Raw genomic sequence first — 21,914 nt, 5'->3', positions numbered from 1 at the left:
ATAATTGTATCTACCCTACAGGATGTTTAAAAACTCCTAAAATTTTAAGGAAATAATGCAAATTATTTCAACATTGACATAAATGGTGTATAATATCATGTCATTCAATAAAGTCTCAAATATATTTGAAATAACATTAGGAAATTAATATAAATATTTAAATTGCTGTATATATTACTATGTTGCTCTAACATTTTCCCATATTCTTGAAATAGATATGAATTTGAGAAGTAGCTTTGCTTCCGAATGTGGAATAAAGGACTAGGAGTTAATGCCTCTCAGCAAAAAGAATCTTCTTGGATAGTGAGTTTTTTGAAAGAGCATTAGCAGTATTCTTTAGAAAAGGAGTGATCTTCAAACTGAAGTAAATTGTCAAGCAACAGATAATAAGTAATTTAAATAAAGGGAATTGAGTATTGTAGAAAACTTCCTTGATGAAATTATGATTTATATAAAAATATAAAACATGATTAAATATATATGTCCACATTAACTCATAGTTCAGTGTTTGGGTAATGTTTAAGTAAAAGACTAAATAGTTTTGTTCCCCATGGAAAATTACTTGAGCCTATTTAAAGCTGATCCATTGTTCCTAAAAACATTATTCTGTAGCAAATTCCAACTTTACAGCTGCATGTTTAATAGTCCTTTTTTGTATTTGAACAAGCTTAGTCAGTTGCTACATGTGTCAGACAAGGAGACATTTCTGCATTATCATTTCAGTGTGACTAAGGATTTTTTTTTAATTTAATTATAAAACTTCTCATTTTTTTGATGAGGGGAAAAAGATCAGACCCAGCCCATGTTTCAGATATTCCTTTGGGTTTTTTAAAATATGATTTCATCACCAAAGAATAAGAAGCCCTGTGGTGGCAGTGTTCCAAACTGTCTCATCAAAGGGCACAATGGGCAGATGCAATATTTAAGGGATTGGTTGGATTTTAAGTCATGCTTTTATGCTCTTGATTGTTCCAACTGATACATTGAAGAAATACACAGGGCAGCATATGCCAGTGTTTAAATTGCAGTACTGTAGCTCTTTGCCCCAAAGCATTCCAACCAGGGGTTGAAAGAATACTTTTTGATTTTCCTCTGTGATACAGACATGTCTCATAGGAAACAAGGTGTCTGTCACTGAACATTTTTGTCACCGTGACAACCCTGCCTTCCCATGCTCCCTTGTTTATTGCTGACTGTGCTCTTGTTTCCCTTCAAGGTCTGGCGCACCTGATGATGGGCGACCAAGGTATGGGCTCTGTTCCTTTTCCACTCTGCTTTCAGTGTTTTCTTGTTCTGTAGCTGCTTTAAACCATCACTGCAAAGGATGGGCAAATGCTTGCAAATTATCTGGCTGCAAATTAAATACATAAGTTTTGTTCACATTTTTTCACCTTTTCTTCCCTTTATTTGTTGGTTTGATCCTTTGTCTTTTATTTTTCTTCATTTTTCGTACTATAATATCTGCAGATAAATGAATTATAAGAATTTATGATTGAAAATTTCCATATATTTATAAGCATATGCAGATAAGGGTAGCTCTAATAAAAAAAAAACAAGAACCATCAGAAGTTAATATCTGATATTCAGTTTAACCTACTGTACCAAAAAGAGTCCATTTTTCACCCATGCATGGCAGTTTGGGAACATGCAGACATCTTTGGCTTCTGGCTTCTAAAATGCTGAGTATAGTGTTTCACAGAATCAATAATTCTTCTACATACAGTATAGTCATATCTTCTTTTCTGTCATCTTTTAAAGTGAGCATGGGTGTTTCAATTTTTTTGCATGTTGCCTTAAAAAAAAAAAAGGCAGATTTCTCAACATGTGCTGATTATATCTCTGTGTGTTTTCAAACCCTTATTTAAACTTTCTTGTCTTGTTTAATTTTCAAAGAGTAGTGCATTTACATATATTCATAATTCTTATTGTTGTTTCTCTTTTTATTCTCTTTGTATGGAAACCCTTTCTTCATGGAACCATTTCATCAAATCCATAGGTAAAAGTAAAGGTATTACATTATTTTATTTCTTCTTAATATCATCTGTATGAATTACAGTGTGTATACATTATGAAAATGTATTTAGACCTTTTTGCATTAGTAATGGGCACTGAGAGGTAGGTATGAGTGTTAGTGAATATTTTATTAATTTCAGGTAAGAGAAATCCATGAAAATGTTCCACTCTTTTTTTTTTTCTTGCTCTTTAGAGTGATTTTTTTCACATTGCTGCTTATATAATTAGTATATGTAGAAATTAGCTACAGGTTTCAGTATCATTTTTTGCAGTATCATTTAATGGTAGTTAAATGATGAGTGTCGTCACCATAAATACATCCTCCTCAAACATTTAACTCGGGAGCACATTTGCCCCAGCCATTTTGCATTGGGATGTAAGGGCACGCATGTGCAGCATTGAATGGTGCTATGGTGCGCTCATCACCTTGTTGCCTGCTAGACGTCATGTATATGCATTAATTCCACAATAACTGGAAAAGGCAGTACCGTGAAAGAGGCAAACAAGATAAGCCTGCTCTTTCTTTTGCACATACTAACTTTGTTTTAAGAACGTTATCAACCAGATGTACATTTCTGCATCACTTGGTAAGTCAGGCATGTGTACTCCTTGACAACATTGATGCCGGATTTAAAAGCATGCTTACTTTGCCATTTAGAGCCATCCACATTGCCATTTAGAGCCATCCACATTGCGTTTAGTGTTTTCATCAGCAAGAAGTAGTTGATACTAGCTCTGGAAAATATGTATCATCTTCAAACGAACCATTTTTAACTACATGTTACTGAATGTGCCCTTCGTCTCTAGTCTTTGTTTTTTGTTTGTTTTGTTTTTGTTTTTAATGGCTTTTGTTTTTATTTTAAATGCAAGAATGCGTGTTGTCCTAAATTCTCTGAGTTTTCTTGTGCTTTGAATCTTAATCTGAATTGGGACAAAAGCTCATAGTTCTTCACCTTTACATTTGTGTCATCTAGCAGGGAAACTTTTCTGCTTGAAAAAGTACCTGAACGTGAGCCAGGCAATAAGAAAGAAATGATATCAGTTTTAAATGTGTAAAATTGAGCTTTAGAAACAAATGTTGCTTGGGTATTTTGAGCCAATAATAAAAGAACATATGCTATTGCAGTTTGCGTTTTGGTCAACCATTTCCAATAATACAATTTAATCTTATTTTAAGCCTTCCAGCAACTACACAAATGACTGTTTTTATCAATTGTTTCAGAGATTTCCTGTGCCATTTGGGATGCTTTCTAAACTTTTGATGTCAAATTCCCATTTACTTCCCTTGTTTAGTGGGCATTTCCTACCATGTTCCTTCTTAGAGGACTTGGGATGGCAACGAGGGTGCTGTATTTATATTTTGTTTTACTGGCTGAGTGAGGTATATGCTTATGTGTTTGTATATGTATGAATGCATGTATAAACACAAACTTTCTAAATATATATACACATATACATTGTGTTGTAAAAAAAGTAACTCAAAAATAATCTTCTAATTCTATAACCGTTTAACTCCACATACAGAAAAATTCATGTTTATACTCAGCTGATATTTGTTTTGATGTAATTAATGTTAAGTGTCACTTAACTTCATTCAGTTTTAGTATGTCAGTCTTAAATATTTTCTGTTGGCATGTGTGTCAAACATATTTTACTTCAGGGGCGCCTGGGTGGCTCAGTGGGTTAAAGCCTCTGCTTTCGGCTCAGGTCATGATGCCAGGGTCCTGGGATCGAGCCCCGCATCGGGCTCTCTGCTCAGCAGAGAGCCTGCTTCCTCCTCTCTCTCTCTTCCTGCCTCTCTGCCTACTTGTGATCTTCCTCTGTGTGTCAAATAAATAAATAAAAAAATCTAAAAAAAAAATAAAAAAAAAAAAAAAACATATTTTACTTCAGTATTTTTCATTCCTCAATCAGCACAAAACTACAGTGTGCAGGAATTTGGTTTTTCCTTTACGTTTTTCTTCTGTTTATGGGATGAGGTTGCTTTTTGTCATTAAATGCGGAAAGAAGATTTTAAGATAGATTTGAGTATTTTGCAAGCCAGAGTGGTAACCTTTATATGTTGGTTAATTAGATGTATAGAAATGAGAAACGTGATTTGTAAGTCTTTTTTCATCGTAAATCAGTTTATCAACTCTTCAAAAATACTATCTTGACTATGACATGGAATATGCACATTCAAAGAGTTTTACTATAGAAGGGAAATGAAAACATGTGGATGAGTTAGTATAAATGACAGAATAGAAGTGCTGAGAATGGTAAAATGTGATTAGCATTCAGAAAAGATAAAGATAACATGAATCAGGAGCTCCCTTAGGTAGCTCTTCTTGTCCTGTGCCACATGTCAAAGGAATCAAAAGAATACCTAGAAACTTTCCATTGTAGCTTCCAATATCAAGTTAAGTCCTAGTTGTGCACAAAATAGGTGTTCAACCTGTCCAGTCTGAAATAATTGATTTACATTGTAAATTAATGCTTCCCAAATCTTTCTATCACAGTACAAGCCTAGAATATTTTTCTTGACACTGCTGCCCCCTTTAGCAGTAGTGAATTCAGGGACTCTGGAATGAAATCTGTGCATTATTGTCCGTCTGTCTTTCTTTCTTTTCTTTCTTTCAAGAGGCAGAATTGGATTCAAGAACTTTATCATTTTCATTTTGATTTTTTCTATGTGGATTTTGAAATATTTTCTAAATTTTTAAATTCCCAGTGATAGATGAATGCTCTTTCTTAAAAAAAAAAAAAAAAAAAAAAAAAAAAAAAAAAGTTACTCATCTAAAGAAAACATTACTGCTGTTAACCTTTTTCATCCTTCTCAGTCCTCCCTAGAGGTAAGCACTGATATATTGCTTTGTGATGTATCCTTAAATAGTTGGTGTGGATCCTTTCATACTCCCTAATTAATTTTTCAGGGTTTGGAAACTGCAGAATCCCTTATGATGTGTTACATGACAAGAACAGCTAAGCCATGTTAAGGAGGTGTGTTAAGGGTCATTGATATGTGCTGATAGAATCCTAATGAATGAAATGAAAGCTTTCTCATCTTCCCATAGGCCATCTTTCCTCATATTTGTCATATTTATCATTCTACTTCAAATACAAATAATTTGTTTTCATGTTTTCTGAACAAGGACATGTCACCTTCAACTGGATGCAGTTAGGAATAAACTTGGTTTCAGTGAATCCTTAGCTTTCTTTGGGATAGCTGAAGAGAGGTGTTATCCAGGGCCAACCTTGCTTCTGCTGGTTGTGGCTAGATGGATCCAAATGGGCTTTGTGAATATTGTGTTTGCTTTCTTTTTTTAGGCTTGAAATTTGTCATTAGTATTCTTAGGAACATTGACAATACTAACTTTATTCTCCATTCTATTTAGAATTTAGGTTTGTTTATTTACCTGGAAATTGAATTGTATTTTTGTGGGTTTTTTTTTGTTGTTGTTGTTTGTTTTCTTTCCATGATTGTTTAACTGGTCACTTTATTTCAGTAATATTTTGTTGACTCATACTTTACTCTAATGGTTGTCTGAGAGAAGTGAATGACCACTTACATCAGAAAATGCCAAAAAAGTAAGTTACCCTGCAAATCCAGCCATCGTGGCTGGTTAATAGCACAGGAGCTATTAATAGTTAATTTTAATAATTAATGTATGTCAGTGCTTTGATTGGAGACTTGCATTTTCCTTTATAGCAATCATTTGAATTGTAATTATATATTTGTATGAGTGATTATATATTTAATATTAACTTTTCCTAGTAGAGTGTAAGCTCCATGAGGGCAGGAAGCTTGACTTTCTTTTTAAACATTGCATTTCCAGAATACTTTTTTTACTGTATCTTGAATTACCATTTTCATGACTTAAGGACATATGTGTATGAGGTGGGAGCAGTGCACATTGGAAGAAGTAGATATGTAGAGGAAGACATGGAGGGTTTGGAGTTGGTGAAGTAGAGGGTAGAAAAGGAAGAGGAAATTTATGCAAGTAACTAAAAATAATTTCAGCAACAAATTACATGAAATTCGCTCTTCTTGGTCTCTCAACTTTTTTGCTTCCTATCATTCATATCCTTTTTCCAGAGCTGCAGTATTTCTTTCTAGTAAGGCATTGTTCCGAAGACATCACTTCAATAAATCTTAGCCTATGTATGGCAGTGGGTCTGTAAGAAGTGAAGTCAATGCGTCTTTGTATTTAAGGTTTTTCAAGAATTTTAATGTGATTTGTTGTCACAGTGTCAAATGACCAAATTTTATTTGGTAGATTTCATTGTTCATACAATAAAAGAATTTTCCTGAAAGTTAGATCTGATATTATGCTATCTTATGTGGTTTCCATGAGGTTTTTGTTTCTTTTTGCTGCTGTTGTTTTAAATCTCACTGTACAACTATAATATACCAAAAGATCTGTTTAGATTGGGTTTGGATTGCAAGTTTCCAAAAGAGCCAAAATTTATAAGTCTTATCCTGTGATATGAGCATATTTACTGTTCCTGCATTCATAAAATCTACAGCATGTTTGCAAAGTGAATGTACATTTGACCATTTCAAATGAAACATTAAGTGTTTGATTATCCAGGTTTCTCATATTTCTAGAAGGTCAAGGTATTACAAATACTGCTGTCAGGCATAAAATTATTGAAAAGGAGCCTAAACTTTATTGTATTAGTGAAAATTAAGATCTTAAAGTTACATAATTTATTTAAAAAAATAGATTTTCCTCAAGACTAATTGTATCAATAACTAGATATAAGTGGTTCCACTACAGTTAACAGTATCAAAGAAAATGTGTTTTAAATTTTTATCTGTAATGTCACATGACAGCTAACATTTATTATTTACTCTTAAAATAGATTTGATATGATTAATATTTATGGGAAGAAAAAAGCATTTAGTGTTTTTTATGCATTTTCCTTTGTTTTATGATTTTTGTTACCATCTTTCAGTTCTTGCATTACTAATTTGTGTGTGAAGTATCCAACTTCAATTCACCAACATTATGATGCATATTTGTTTTATAACTTTTGAACTCATTTTACTGTGGTTTTGGATGTAGATTTAATTTGATTTTGAAAATATCATATTTCTTTTCAGTATGGCTTTTAAAATCATATTTCCTTATTTAACATTATAATATTAAGGATTCTTCATTATTCAGAAGCATTTGTGAATGTTGACAGAATTTTACTGTATTGAAATGCCTACATTTAGTGCATATGCAAACTAAGCAGTAATTTATTGTGAATTATCTGGTATTTTACTGTCAATACTAAGGGATGCTCCTCATTCACAGTTATAGGACATGGAAAGACTAGAATTTCACTTTATAAGATCAGACACTAAATATCTTCATTATCTTTATAAATATCTCAAACAATATAACATGCATAGAAGCTTATATGACTAGAATTTAGAATTTTTTAGTTTTTTTTTAGCCTATGTGCTTATCATTACTAGGTATAACAAAGAAAAATTACTTTTAAAGTAAATATTCATGTATTATCTCTTGCTGTAATTCAATCATTTTTGTCATAGTTTTTATTAATAAGTCCCAGCTTCTTTGAATCTCTGTACTCTTAGCTCTGGGATGAGATATTTCACATATCTTTATACATTCTATAAACAGTGGTGACATTGAACAACTAATAAACTAAACAAGGACTTTATTAGACTTGTAGTAGATTAATTTATCCTTGGAGAAGAGCACAGAAAGGACTCTCCACAGTCTAATATTTTTAAGAATGAAATAGTATAAGTATAAATTTATAAGCTTTACTGAAACAGATGAAAAATAGAAAAAATTTTATTATGGCAACTAGACTTTAAAAGAATGATTCCTGTGGTGCCTGGCTGGCTTAGTCAGTAGAACATCAAATTCTTGATCTTGGAGGCATGAGTTCAAGCCCTACATTGGGCATGGAGCCTACTAAATAAATAAATAAAATAAAAAGATGATCCCTTTTCCAAAGTAATGATTTTATCTATCTGTCTATTTGAAAATATTTATTATTAATCTAGATTTTGTTCAGAAACCAACATCAAGACATTTAGATTGGTAAGAAGGAATATTTTTTAAATTGTGTTGGCCAGTGATTTTAAAGAAAATTGTAATTTTCCAGAGTTCTTAGCTCATATACTAAAGGATTCTGGATCTTTAAATAGAATCATTGCATTTTGGGGGCACATGGCTGGCTCAGTCTGTGGGATCTTTGACTCAATTTTGGGATTGGTGACTTTAAGACCCATGTTGGGTATGGAGATTACTTAAAAATAAAATTTTCTATTTTTTAAAGACTTATTTATTTATTTTAGTGGGGGAAGGGCAGAGAGAAAAGGAGAGAGAATTTTAAGCAGATTTGGCAGGGGGCTTGATCTTATAACCTGAGATCATAGTCTGAACCAAAACCAAGAGTTGGACACTCAAGTGACTATGCCACCCAGGCAGCCCCCTAAAATGAAAATCTTGGGGCACCTAGGTGGCTTATTCGGTTGGGTGTCTACCTTCAGCTCAGGTAATGATCTTGGGGTGCTGGGATTGAGTCCCGCGTCAGGCTCCCTGCTTGTGGGAAACCTGCTTCTTTATCTTCTCCCCTCTTGTACTCTCTCTCTCTCTAAAATAAATAAATAAAATATTTAATATAAATAAATAATAATAAAATCTTAAAAAAAGAAGTTAGGGGCTACTGGGTGGCTCAGATGGTTAAGTGTCTGATTTTGGCCCAAGTCATGATCTTCTGGTCCTGGGATCGAGCCCCTTATGGGTCCCTGCTCAGTAGGGAGTCTGCTTCTTCCTCTCCTTCTGCCTCTTCCCTCTACTCATCTCTCTCTCTCTCAAATGAATAAATAAAATCTTAAAAAAAAAAAAAGACTCATAGAATTTGGAATAGGGAAGAACATTGCAGATTATCTAAGAAATGGTACTTTTGATTATGAAGCATGATAGGAGATATTGCTTATGATGATAGACAAAACATTGTGTAAAATTTGAATTAAAATAACTGATAGAAAATAACCAACCTTAAGGAAACTTTAAAGACTTTTTTACACACTGATAATCATGAAACAAAGTTTCATACTCTTATTCTTACAAAATAAATTTAAAGGTAGTGTGAAAGAAACCAATCAGGGTATTATATAGGATATTATTGATTCTCATTTCAAGGTTTCCTTTTAATGGTATAAAATTTTAATTTGTCATAAGAGAGCAGTATGGTATGATGGGCAAGAGTCCATGAAGTCATGAGACCTGGGTTCAGATCCTATATTTGTCCTTGGGCAAGTAATAAAGCCTTACATATATCCATCTTATGATATGCAATATGGACTAATAGAAAATACTCCACTCTCAAGGATATGTTACATGACGAATTGCATAAGTACTTACAAGATGGTTTTTATTGATGGTGACAGTGAAATACAAGAAGATAATCTGTACATTTAGATTAAATGAATTTCAAACCTAGTGATCTGTAATTTGCCAAAGGTTTAAAACACAGTATTAATTTTTTAGTATCTTCTGTCATATAAATAAATACCTATAATTTATAAATATTTGATTATTGTACGTTATAACTAATTGGATTTCATTGTCCTGATAGCCTATACTACAAAGAGTATTGGTACAATAAAGCATTAAAGGTTTATTCTACTTAACCAAAATTATTTAGATATTTCTGTAACTCAACACTTTCATCTTTCTCTTTCATACAATGATGAAGTTGAAATGGACTTTTCTCCCCTTTGAACAAACCTAGGAGTACATCAACAAAGTGCTGCTTTTTAGGTGCAAATTTGCAGGCTGAAGGGAACAGGGAGGTAAAGATTTTCTCAGGGACTCAAAGTGACTATCCAGAGAAAACTTTTTTGTGAATTAATGATTTGCCTGAGTAAGAACTCCATAGAATGATATATGAGTTGAGTTTATAGGAAACCACTTAGACACCTGAAAACCAGATTTTAAAGGAAAAGCTAATTAGGGATTTCCCTTCCTACATAATATCTTTGCTAGAAAATAACATATAATTACCTAGAAATACTTAAGTAATTGGGTAGCATACTCACATCCTTCAAGATTTTGTTCAAATTATCACTTTCTCAAGAGACTTACTGCAATGATCCTATTCAATACTACAATTTGCCTTTCTCCTGAACTATCATACCCCTGTCTAGTTTTTCTTCCATGGTGACTATTAGCCTCTAACATACTTTTTTTTTCATTTACTTTTTCAGTGTTTATTGTCTTTCTCCCTCCAGAATACAGGAGGGCAGAGATTTTACCCTACCCTGACATATCTCAAGAGCCCCTAGAACAGTGGCTGTCACAAGTAGGTACTCAGTAATCCTTGGTTAAAGACTGAACTAATTGGCTAAACAAATGTGTAAAATTTTCTTTTAGATTTTACTACAGATAGTATTTTTTATTTCTTATAATAAACTAATTTTAACATTTATTTTTCTTTTTTGCTTTGAAGTAAATATTCCCATGAAGGACATACTAGATTAATAAAAACAGATTTTTTTTTCTCCTTGAACTAGAAGTGTGGACTCAGCTTGACCTTTTTGATCTTCCTTGTTTCCTGCCCAATTTAGGTGATCTCAGAGAATTTGGAAGGGATTTGAAAACCACCCCAACGACCACTGATAATCAAGCTCTTCCTTTCAAATTCCTCTGATAACTAGTCTTAAAGTAATGTTTCTTTAAGAAAGGAACAGTAATTCACCTTTGTCTATCTTTGTGTGTGCATAGGTAGCAGGAAGAAACTCTTGTACATTTGACTTCTAAACAGCATTATCCATTGTGACTGTCAGTTCTTTTTGGTTCTTTGTGAGAGAGAAAGTTTCAAAGCATGAAATAGATCTGCTGTACTTCCTGTTCTTATAGCTTGACTTGTGCCTCTAACATTAAAAAGAAATATATTGACTCTTCGCAAGCCCTCAAATAGCTATATATACCCTAAGGCTCTTTGATTTTTTTTCCCCAGCCCAGGGATGAATGATCATATATTCAAGGAAATGCTTTACCAAGTAGTCCGGGTCCACAGCCAGGTGTCGTAACTTACAGAACTTGCACTGAAGAACTACAGTGACTGGGAATCACCAAAGCAAAAAGCAACGACCAACTACAGTGCCTGAGGTCATAGTTCCCTTAAAATTAGTGTCTTATTGTTTGTCCTTTTGGTAAAGAGAGAGTGACAGACAGGGGGAGAGAGAATGGTTTCATTCAGTTTTAGTCATGTATTTCTCAAAGCACCAATGAGATTCTTCTTTATGTGGGACTCTTCTTATACATGGTATAAAGCCATAACTTCTCTGAATGGATGTTTTCAAGGTCTTTCACATTAAGAAGTATGAGCACGGTGATAATAGTTACCATTTTTCAGGACATGTTTTTACACATTCAAATTCTATCTACTTATATAGAATGTGTATTCTAGTAAATGCAGTTTTCCTCTTTCTGCTTGTCTTCTTTGCCTTCTTTGCATGAATTGCTGTGTGCCTATGGCCACATGATAGCTCATTTAGAATAGCAACAGCTGAAGTAATCTCCAGTTATTATTAGTATTTACTTTCACCAAGTAGAGTGCAGGGATTCTGCCACAGTTGTGAACTAAGAATAGTGTTTTCTTTCACCTCAAATAATTTTTTAAATACATAGCCCAGATATAGAGCAGAAAATTTGACATCTCAGACAAATGATAAGATTATTCAGGAAATTAAAACAACTCGTGTTATACGAAGTTTCTAAGCAGTATTTTATTTTTTGGCATGAATTACCTGGTCAACTGACCCAGTTCTCCATTTCATTTTCTAAACTTGGCATTATAAAGTCAGTAGACATTTGGAGAAAATTAAATTACCCCATTCAAGGAAACAATCAGATTTAGATTGGACTAAAGTACTGCCAGAGGGATGGAAATCCCTAAATTGGTCAATCATGTTTTCAGTTCACAGGGAAATCCTCATTCACAAGCTAACCATAGATTTTTTGCAGATAGCTCGTAGCAAAATATGCCAGAACTCTTCTTTTAAACTTTGGGAACAGCTATTTTTGATGCTATGCCGACCTAAAAGAATTAGTTGATGGCTTATTATGACTGTTTTTCTACTGATTATTTGTTTAGATAAAAGAATACTATATTTGACTGACAGTAGGACATACATTTTGAATTGCTTCTGTAGCAGAGCCCCTGGATTTACACTGACCTGTCTGTATTTCCTGTGACCAGTAGTATTTGTGAGAAGACTGAGTGAAATTAGGAGTCATTCAATGTGATGGAAAGGGAGAGATGCTGATTGCTCCAAAATAAAGCAAGAATTTGGACTGATGCATGTGAGGACAATTTGGTTTGGCACTGCCCTCTCATTGTTTATAAAGAGTGATGTCATGACCTGTTAGGGTTAAGAAACCATTCCCTTTTTCTTGAACATCTTCACATATGTCATTCCCTAATTTAAAAAAAAAAAAAATGTTCTTGAGGTGCCTGGGGGCTCAGTTGGTTAAGTGTCTGACTCTTGAATTTGCCTCAGGTCATGATCTTAGGGTCATGAGATTGAGCCCTGCATTGGGTCTGCACTGGGTGTGGAGCCTGCTTAAGATTCTTTCACTCCCTCTCCCTCTGTCTCTATCCTGCTCTCTCTCTCTCTCTCTCTCTCTCTTTCTATCTTTCAAAAATAAAAAAATAAAAATAAAAAATGTCTGATATAAAGGAGGACTGCTATTTAAGAGAGGCTGGTCAAGTAACTTACCTCCTTCTTAGACCTTCTGAATGACTTCTCAAACATCACTACAAACTTTGACCTCATTACCATTGTTCTGACCCCACAATTCTCAAGTTGGCTGCCCTGCTCACTCCCACCCAGCAGTCACCAGGGTCACATTTTAAAAATACTGATTTTTTAAAGGAACTTGCTTGATAATTATATTTAGTAGACCTAGGATGGATTGGAATCCTACACTTTGAAAAACCCCTCTGAGCTCCCCCAGAAATTTCTAAAGCACAGCCATTTTGTGAAGTGTTACTGACTCAGTTAATTGGCTTTTGGTCTCTTAGGAGTTGAAATTTATATTTCATGGTGATAAAGGTCATTTATTTCTTCTTGCAAGCACTATGTACAAGTTTTTAATTAAATCCATATTGCTTCTGAATTGAGAGACTTTTCTTGCTAATAAAAAAAATGTATCTTGCTTTAAGATAATTTGATCCATTATGAAAAGATAGGGAAATAAGAGACGGTTTTTGAGTTAGGCCTTCCCTTTATGTTGATATTCAGAGTAGTAAAGATATCACCAGGCTCTCTCAAACCTTGTGCTAAAGGTCATGAAAATTTCCATCGTGTAGAGTGCAGATAGGTGCTTAAGAAAATCAAATTGGGTATGTGACAACATTGAAACTTTTTATGTAATGCCCACCCATGGATAACTTGTAATGTATTCTAGGATCAATGTCCATAATAGGCCATGGTAAAGAGATCGAGTCAAAGGGAAAACCAAACAGTAAATGCTAAGCTCACATAAAAAATATCTCTGTTTAATGAATACTTTTTTTTTTTTTAAACCTGGAGGTTATGGTGAAAGAGGCATTAAATAAAATAAGAATATGCCATTTCTACAAAGGCCGAGCTTTAGGGGTGGAAATTTGGTCCCTGGAGTCTATTAAAAAAGAAATAATGTTCTTATGAGACATTTTAGAAATTATTGACACAGGCATAAGACTTACATGGAGATATATTATCAGATTTTAAAAATCTACAAAAGAAGGGAATTAAGAAAAATTGTGAGTAGAAAGAAAAGCAGGAAGAGTAATGCTGAAGGGGAGAAGCTCCGGGGATGGGGTCAGGGGGTGTTATCATGTAGCTGCAGTGATAGCACAACATTATTTCTCCAGGGAACAAAGATGTGGAAGAGTAATGGTTGCAGCCTGAGAGGACAACTTCAGGAGATAGAAAGCTATGGAAATAATGGAAATAATTGGAATTAGAAATAGATGGGTAGATGTTTCATGTGAAAATAACCCATAACCTTTTGCTAAAGATAAATCTCTCAGTAGCCCTACGCTGTTACTCACTCACTAACTAACATGCAGTGTTTGAAAGTACCATATAATTTCTTTTTTTTTTTTTTTAAAGAATGTCATTTAATTATTTATTTATCAGAAAGAGAGAAAGAGAGGGCACAGGCAGGGGGAATTGCAGGCAGAGGCCAAGGGAGAGGCAGGCTACCCGCTAAGTAGGGTGTCCAATGTGGGACTCAATCCCAGAACCCTGGGATCATGACCTGAGCCAAAGACATATGGTTAAACAACTGAACCACCCACGTGTCCCAGTACCATATAGTATGGTACTGTATCTGTTAATGTATCTATTCTTAAAAAGAGATCTGCTGAAATGGGATACTGGACAAGTAGACGGATATTTGTTGGTAAGTGAAACATCAGATGAGATTGTCCAGGTCTTAAGTGACCCTTGGTGAAATCTAGGCACACTGGCATGACTGCTAATTAGAGTCAAGGAAGGAGCAGAATCCACTCAGGAAAAGAACACTTTTTTTTTTCCAAAGACTATCTGTATTAGTAGTAAACATTTAAACATTATATACACTGATTGCTAGATCAAGTGAATTATTCTGTTCTTAGAGACCATTGTTATACCTAATATTTACCTTTTATTATAAAATAAGCATAGTGGATTATTCTTTCTCTAGGACCATTGTTAATGCTTAATGTTAACCTTTATTATAAAATTATTTTGCTGAATTGCATTAATTAACTTGTTAGCCATTGCTATTAGAATGTGAGATCACTGAAGACAGTGGTTTGCTTTTTTCAGTTTTGCGTGGAGGACAGAGCTTGGTAGGTGATGTAAAGTAGATAGTCTAAGATCGTGGACATTGGAGTTGAATATAGCTGCATTTAGACCCTCGACTTATTATATATTAGCTGTGGGGCTTCAGGAAAGTTATTTGACCATTCTGAAACTCATTTTCCTTATCTGTAAAATGAGAAGAATAAAACCTACCTCTTTTTGTTTGAGGATTGCATGTATTATTTATGACTAAAGTATGTATTTCTAGAACATAGTGAACTCTCAATTGTAAGACATGTGATAGAGTATTGGGTTTCTCTTTCAGATAGATGATTCAAATAAAATCAAATCATTTTCAAGGAAAATAAAAGGTAACTTTTAAAATCATAAACTATAGGGAGGAAGGATTTTTTTTTTAAAGTTAAAGACATTTATCCCTTGTATACATATTTTAAAGTTTCGTTGAGTCACAGATGTTGAAAAGGGGAGTAAGGTGAATGGGGGAGTAGAAGAAATTGGATTTTTGTGCTGTATGTATGATACATCCCTTCCATTTTATTTTATAATGATTTGTATTACCATTAATGCAAAATATATACCTGAAGTGAGCCTAAGAATGCTGAGCGAGAATTACTTGTCATCTTTTTTGCCTCCTAAGTAACAAAGGCAAGATGTTTTCTTTTCTTTTTTTTTTATTTCCTTGATTATGGTGTTAAGATTCTGTTTAAAATGAACTAGTTTTAGCATAAATCAGGTAAACATTTTGTTCTCCATGGCTCACTAAGAAAAAGCACAGCTTACTTTTGACTTGTTTTACTTCAATGCATTTCTCTGTTAAAAGATAGAACTACAATAAAAAAATACCCACCATCCCTTCCTGTACTTGAATACCCTTCCCGGGTGTGTTTTGGAGAGTTAGAAATCACATGAAAGTTCTGGGAGAGTGGTATAAGAGAGTAATATATGAGATCATATAGTTAGGTTTGATAGGTTTCTTAACACTTTGGACCCAAAGATAACATTTAAGTTAATAATAATTTACTAGGATTCAGAAAAGATGTGGTAATGTGTCTTAAACCAGGATAATTATGAAATTTACTAAGTTCAGAGAATCACAGTACAGATTTCCTCTGCTATCTGAAAGTAGAGAATTCTTAAGAAAGCTTTCATGGAGAGGAGAAGGGAGTTGGGGAAAATTGGAGGGGAAGACGAACCATGAGAGACTACGGACTCTGAAAAACAATCTGAGGGTTTTGGAAGGGCAGGGGCCGGGAGGTTAGGTGAGCCTGGTGGTGTGTATTATGGAGGGCACATATTGCATGGAACACTGGGAATGGTACATAAACAATGAATTCTGGTACACTGAAAAGAAATAAAAAAAAAGAAAGAAAGAAAGCTTTCATAATCTTAAATGGCATAAAGTGATGAGGTAATTACCTTGAATTTACACGGAATTTTAAAATATATTTTCCTGACCTAAAAAATGACCTCTCTGAGGCTCTTCTGAGACCTTAGGATATATCTTGCTAAAGGGTATACACAGTAAATTGAGATAAAGCACAGATGCTCACAGATAAAGTTAGAAGGTATGGCTGCTTGATGTTGAAATGCTGAGTGTTGTTCCGGAGCAAGGAGTTTGGAGGGGCCACTTTAACTGCTCCTGGTGCACACTGTTTCTGTAGTGGCTCCCTGCAAAACAATGCTGGAAGTTATTTTTGCTTTTCAGTTTTTTTGTAAAAGCAAGAGTCCTGGGGATTTCTTTTGGCTTGTCAAAACAGGTACTACTGTAGATCTCCCATAAGAGCGAAGTGGTGTAATGTGAACTTAACAAAAACTGGGGTGTATGTGTAATTGCTTTAGCAAGGAAAAGGGCTTAATCAACAATAGAATCATAAATTTGACTAAAATTTTGGAAGTGCCCTAGTCCAAATGCCTGTGCCACAGACTCTTCTGCTGGTTCTGGGATGGTGATGATCCAAACTGTGTTTCCGTGTCCAGAAGGAAAGCGTACTTGTAGCAGTCTTTTAAAGGAGGGTTTTAATTATTAAAGAGTTTTTCTGCTTAATTTGAATCAAAATATGCCTACTGAAACTATCACCAGTTAGCCATCTGCATGTTGTTATTGTTATTAACTAGGATATTTATTGAGTTTCTCCAGTGTGCTTTCTGTGTTTTCAAATTATCTGGAGTTAAACACAGTCTGTCTAATTCCTCATGCACATTTAAAAAAATAACTTCTAAAAATACATCCCCCACTGTCACATCCAGACCCTAATTTTTATTTTCCAAATTTTATAACTTCAGTTTCCAAAGCCATTCTTCACAGCATTTAAATCCTTTTTGTGTTCTTCCTGGCCATCTCCTCTGGGTCTGGGTATATTTAAATTTGTCAGAATATCTCTTAAAGTCATGTTCAAAATTAATCACAGTACCCTGATGTCTGAGTAGGGATGGCACAGTGAGGTGTAAGCATTCTTTGGTTCTGGAAATAATGACACCTATAGTCAGAGATGTGTGTGTGTGTGTGTGTGTGTGTGTGTGTGTGTTTATTTTGTTTGTTTTTGTATTGATCAGTGTTACTGTTTTGTTGACTCATACATACTAAAATTTTAGTTAGCTGAAACCTGTAAGGTTTTCCACCTGAATGGCTGGTAATTCAGCCTTATTCTCTACTCAGCAATTAATTTTGCGAGCCTATTTCAAAGCATGAAACATATTTCTATTTAATTTCATCTTCAAACATTAAAAAAGAATTTAAATATCTACTCAGTCTCCCATGCAAGATGCTGGGAATACAAAAGTAAATAAGCCATAGTATATGGGAAGGTATTGTCCTAGAGAGATTTATAGCTCAGTAGTAGGTAAAGACATTAAACATAAAAGTCTCATTGACAATTAAAAGTGCTGTGATGGAAGTCACTTACAAGAACAAATATTCCTCATTAGTTGAGTCTCAGAATGAGTGGATGTTCACTTGATTAACATGGTTGAGTAGTGTGTTTGTTTTCTGTTGATGCCCTGGTAATTTCCATAAACATCATCTTAACACGATTTTGTTAATCCTATAGTTCTATAGGTCAGAAGTCCAACATGGATCTCACTAGGTTAAACTCTCTGTGTTAGCAGAGCTGTTCCTTTATGGAGGACCTCAGAGAGAATTGGCTCGTTTCCTTCCTTCTCCAGCTGTTTGAGGCTTTTTTCTAGTCTCAAGAAAGGAGTCATGACTCCTTTCTTCCTCCATCTTCAGTCAATAATCTTGCATATCTCTGCCATTCTTCTGTAGTTACATTTTCTTTAAAGTGTCCTCTGTTTCTTTCTTCTGTTTATAAGGGGTTTGTTGATTACACTGGTCCCATCTAGATATCCAGGAAACTCTTCCTATCCTAAGCTGATTAACAAATTTAATTATATTGGCAACTTATTTGCCTTTGCAAAATCACTTAATATAGTCACAGATTCAGGGGATTAGGATCTGGTCATCTTAAAATGCCATTATTTCCATATACCACAGGTGGAAATATTAAAGCAAAGGAAAAATGTAAGAAAAGTCATGGAGTTATGGTAGAGAAGTACTGATTTTAAGAATTGGAAAGAGAGCATGAATGCAACAGGGAGCCTTAAAGAACTGGAGAAACTGATAAGGGTCAAGTTGATGAAAAACCTTGAGGAACGAAATTAAATTTGCTTTTTAGAAAGATCACTCTGACAAGAGAACAGATTGGAAGAGTGCAACTACAGATAAGAAAACAGCAAAGCAATTATGATTTAGTGAAGAAGTATCAAGGGCTTATACTTTTGTCTTAGCATCAGAGATGGAGAACAGTGAGTAAATGTGCTATATCCTAATTCACTGAGTTCCAGAACTTGTTGATTGATTAGATGCCAGAGTGAGGGCAAGACTGGAGTCATGACTGACTCCTAGATTTTCATCCTAAATATCTAGGAGGATGATGGTGTCATTTTCCAAGATAGTGTGGATTAATGAAGAGAAAATGGAGGTGAGGAGGAAATGGAAGCAAGCATACTCTGATTACTGTTTTAGTTCAGGCATACAACCAGTCAGCTATTTTGAGTCTTCACCTATAATTCCATTTTTGTGCCATCTACAAACATGATTTATAATCTACTCCATTTTTTAATGGATAAAAGTATGGTAGAGAATAGAGTTGTCAGAATGCTGCTGGGGATCCACTTCAGTAGCCACTATTACATCAGTCTGAATTCTCTGTATGTTACCATCCAACCAGCTTTGACTCTCTGCTGTTAACTAGATCATATTTCTTCATGTATCTCAAAATATGTCCTAAAAATTCAGTCAAATGCTTTGCTGAAACATTTAATATATTCTGTCTAAATCATAAAGCATTATTGGGAAAGTTATTTGTATTCAGTAGTGATATTTAATTAATTCACTTGATCTTCCATTTCAATATATATACTTACTCAGTGCACATGGGTAAGGCTCTTTGTGAGGCTATTTGTGATGCATAATTACATATATCAGGTTTATAACTATGTAAAAAATAAAAAAAATAGTGACAACAAAGAAAAATAAGAGGTTAATTCTTTTTTTCTTTTTTAAATTTAAAAAAAATTTTAATTTTTTTATAAACATATAATGTATTATTGGCCCCAGGGGTACAGGTCTATGAATCGCCAGGTTTACACACTTAACACCACTCACCAAAGAGGTTAATTCTTAATGGAAGAACAAAAGAAAGTTCCTAGAGGAAGTAGTAGTTGAACTGGAAGAGGTGAGAAGTGAGGATAGAGGATAGACTTGACAGAGAGAGAAGTATCTAGAAGACAGAACATCATGATCAAAAACATTGAGACTGTTATGCAGAACATGACACAATGGGACTGAAATACAGGTGTGGCTAGAGGGAGATTTAGAATCAGGGAACTGGTAACATTAGCCTCTGCAGTGGTGGTTCTTTTTAATTGAATTTGAATACTATAGGATAGGTATGCTTTCTTCCTATTGACACATGCTCTATAACATCTTATTGTGTGCCATAACTAGATCTATGCATTGATACTTCTTACCTGGTACCTTAGATATCTGGTCAGTCACCCTAGGTTTAGAAACTTAATATGCAATCATTGCACTGCTAATGTGTGTGTGTGTGTGTGTGTGTGTGTGTGTGTGTGTATTTGGAGGGGTGCATTACCATAAACCTACTTTAGATTTCTTAAACTAAGACATTTTGATGGCAGAGTGGATTGCAAATTAATAGTGTTGAAGAAGGATGGGATCATTAGAGGAAAGTAAATGAGTTAGAACATCGTAAAAACAGTTCTGGCCGAAGGTAATGGGCACTAAACTATTCTAAGAATTGGGAAAAGAAAGGAGGGATCAAATGTGAAAAGCTAGATTCAAAACTCCTTCAGGACATGGTCTGCGTCTTGTTTTTTTCTACGGTGCTTAATATGGGGCAAGACAGAAAGTAGACACTTAATAAATGAATGAATGAAGATATTGGAGAAATTGAATGTGAGAGATTAAAGGAAGTAACTGAAGATGACCTTAAAATCCCAGATATGAATGTCTGGAAGGGTTATGTTTCTGAAAATATCTTTGAGAGAAGAAATTTCATCTTTGATAAAGTTCAGTCATTCAGGGAGACAGTTCAACCAACAGATGGATGCAAATATGAAGATGGCCTTCGGGGTGGAGTTTGTAACTTAAAGGAAATATGAAAACCTACAACTTGGAGGTGATGGCTCATTTTAACTCACCCAACAAAAACATATGTATCAAGATAAAATATGGATTATTAACTATTTTTTTAAAAGATCAAAACATCTAATGCAGACAAAATGTCTTATGGGTAAAGAAACTGAGGGACAAATGTTTGTTTTACCCAAAGTTGTCTAACAAATAAATGGGATAATTGGTCCTACAACATAAAAAAGATGTCATTTAAATCACATCACATTTAAAGCACATTACTTCACTGCCTCCTGTTTCCCACTGAAAGTTTCCACACTGAGTCATTCTCTATTTAAAGGACAGCCATTTTAACTCTTTTCTGTTGCCAAATCTCAAGTTTGATCCAGTTGGAAAATTCAGGTATAGACTGTTTATTACCAAGATAGTTTTTCCTAATTTTCATGAATTAATGTAAAGAGATTGGAGCTATAAGGAAGTGTTGCTAAAAACTACCAGTTTTATTTTATTAATTCTGAGTACTTTGGCCTGGCCACCCTGACTTTCTCATTTCTTATGTCATAGTGCTATTACAAAACAAATTCTTAAGTTCTAAGTTTCACAGAATTATGTAAGCCAGTGGATGTCAATGTGTGCTTTATGAAGCCTCAGTGTTGAGTAGGTACCGTGGGATCACCATTGGGGTTTGAAGAGCACAGGGTGGAGAGGACTTAAAGCTTCTGCCCTGATTCAAACCCTGTACCATAGCCTTTCATCTGTTGTAATATTGAGCTGTCTTCAAGGTTTTGTATAAAGGAAGGATCTCTTATTTTAAAATATTTCTAAAACTACTAGAGGTTATTAATCTTAGGGCTATGGCTAGCATTTCAGATCTTTTCCTTTTGAATTTGTGAATTACTTTGAAACACTCCAAATCCTGTTGCTTCAAATGAGTAAATCATAGAAATTCAATTTTACCATAAAAGTACCATGGAGCCATTCAGCCCTGTAGTGAGCAACATCTCTGGCCTTTGCTAGTACAGTTCTGTTAGCCTAAGGCTATATTGAGAAGAAAGGTTTTCAAGTTTTTACAACTAAATGAGCGGTTTTCTACTGAGACAAGATAGAGGCAAACCTTGAGACATTATTTTCAGAAGTAATAAAATGTTTCTATTTATATTTCTCCTTTTCTATTTTTCATTGCTATATATAAACCAAATTTTATTTTGTATTATAATTTATAGAATGACCATTCAAAAGGCCCACAGAGTGTATTAGGAGGCACTAGGACAGTAGTATTTTGAGCGTAAATGTCACCAATAAAAACAAATCTTCCCCAAAACTTCCATAATAATTCTCTGATTAAAGAATGATGATTAAAAAAAAAATGCAGTTACTTGCAAAACAACCCAATAACCCTTTCCAAGACAACCCAGTCTTTATTTGAAGCAGATA

The 21,914-nt window shown here is 34.3% G+C and overlaps 1 protein-coding gene across 24 annotated transcripts in view; it reads left to right on the top strand.

Moving 5' to 3' along the window:
* The window catches only part of NRXN1 (neurexin 1), a 1,166,360-nt gene that overhangs the window by 115,135 nt on the left and 1,029,311 nt on the right, over positions 1 to 21,914 (top strand). For 14 of the 24 annotated variants that reach the window (XM_004752837.2, XM_045077822.1, XM_004752839.2 and 11 more), the window contains exons 4-5: positions 1,217 to 1,246; positions 1,997 to 2,008. The exons of 5 other annotated variants lie outside the window; for them this stretch is intronic. In XM_004752837.2, coding sequence (XP_004752894.1) covers positions 1,217 to 1,246; positions 1,997 to 2,008 — 42 coding nt within the window. The remainder of the gene's footprint in view (positions 1 to 1,216; positions 1,247 to 1,996; positions 2,009 to 21,914) is intronic. 5 more of the 24 variants (XM_045077824.1, XM_004752835.2, XM_045077821.1 and 2 more) reach the window with 1 other exon arrangement.

Source organism: Mustela putorius, unplaced genomic scaffold (assembly GCF_011764305.1).
Source record: "Mustela putorius furo isolate JIRA1106 unplaced genomic scaffold, ASM1176430v1.1 tig00000224_pilon_pilon_pilon, whole genome shotgun sequence".
NCBI lineage: Eukaryota > Metazoa > Chordata > Mammalia > Carnivora > Mustelidae > Mustela > Mustela putorius.
The sequence above is the reverse complement of the archived record's forward strand: the minus strand, read 5'-3'. Positions and strand labels throughout refer to the sequence as shown.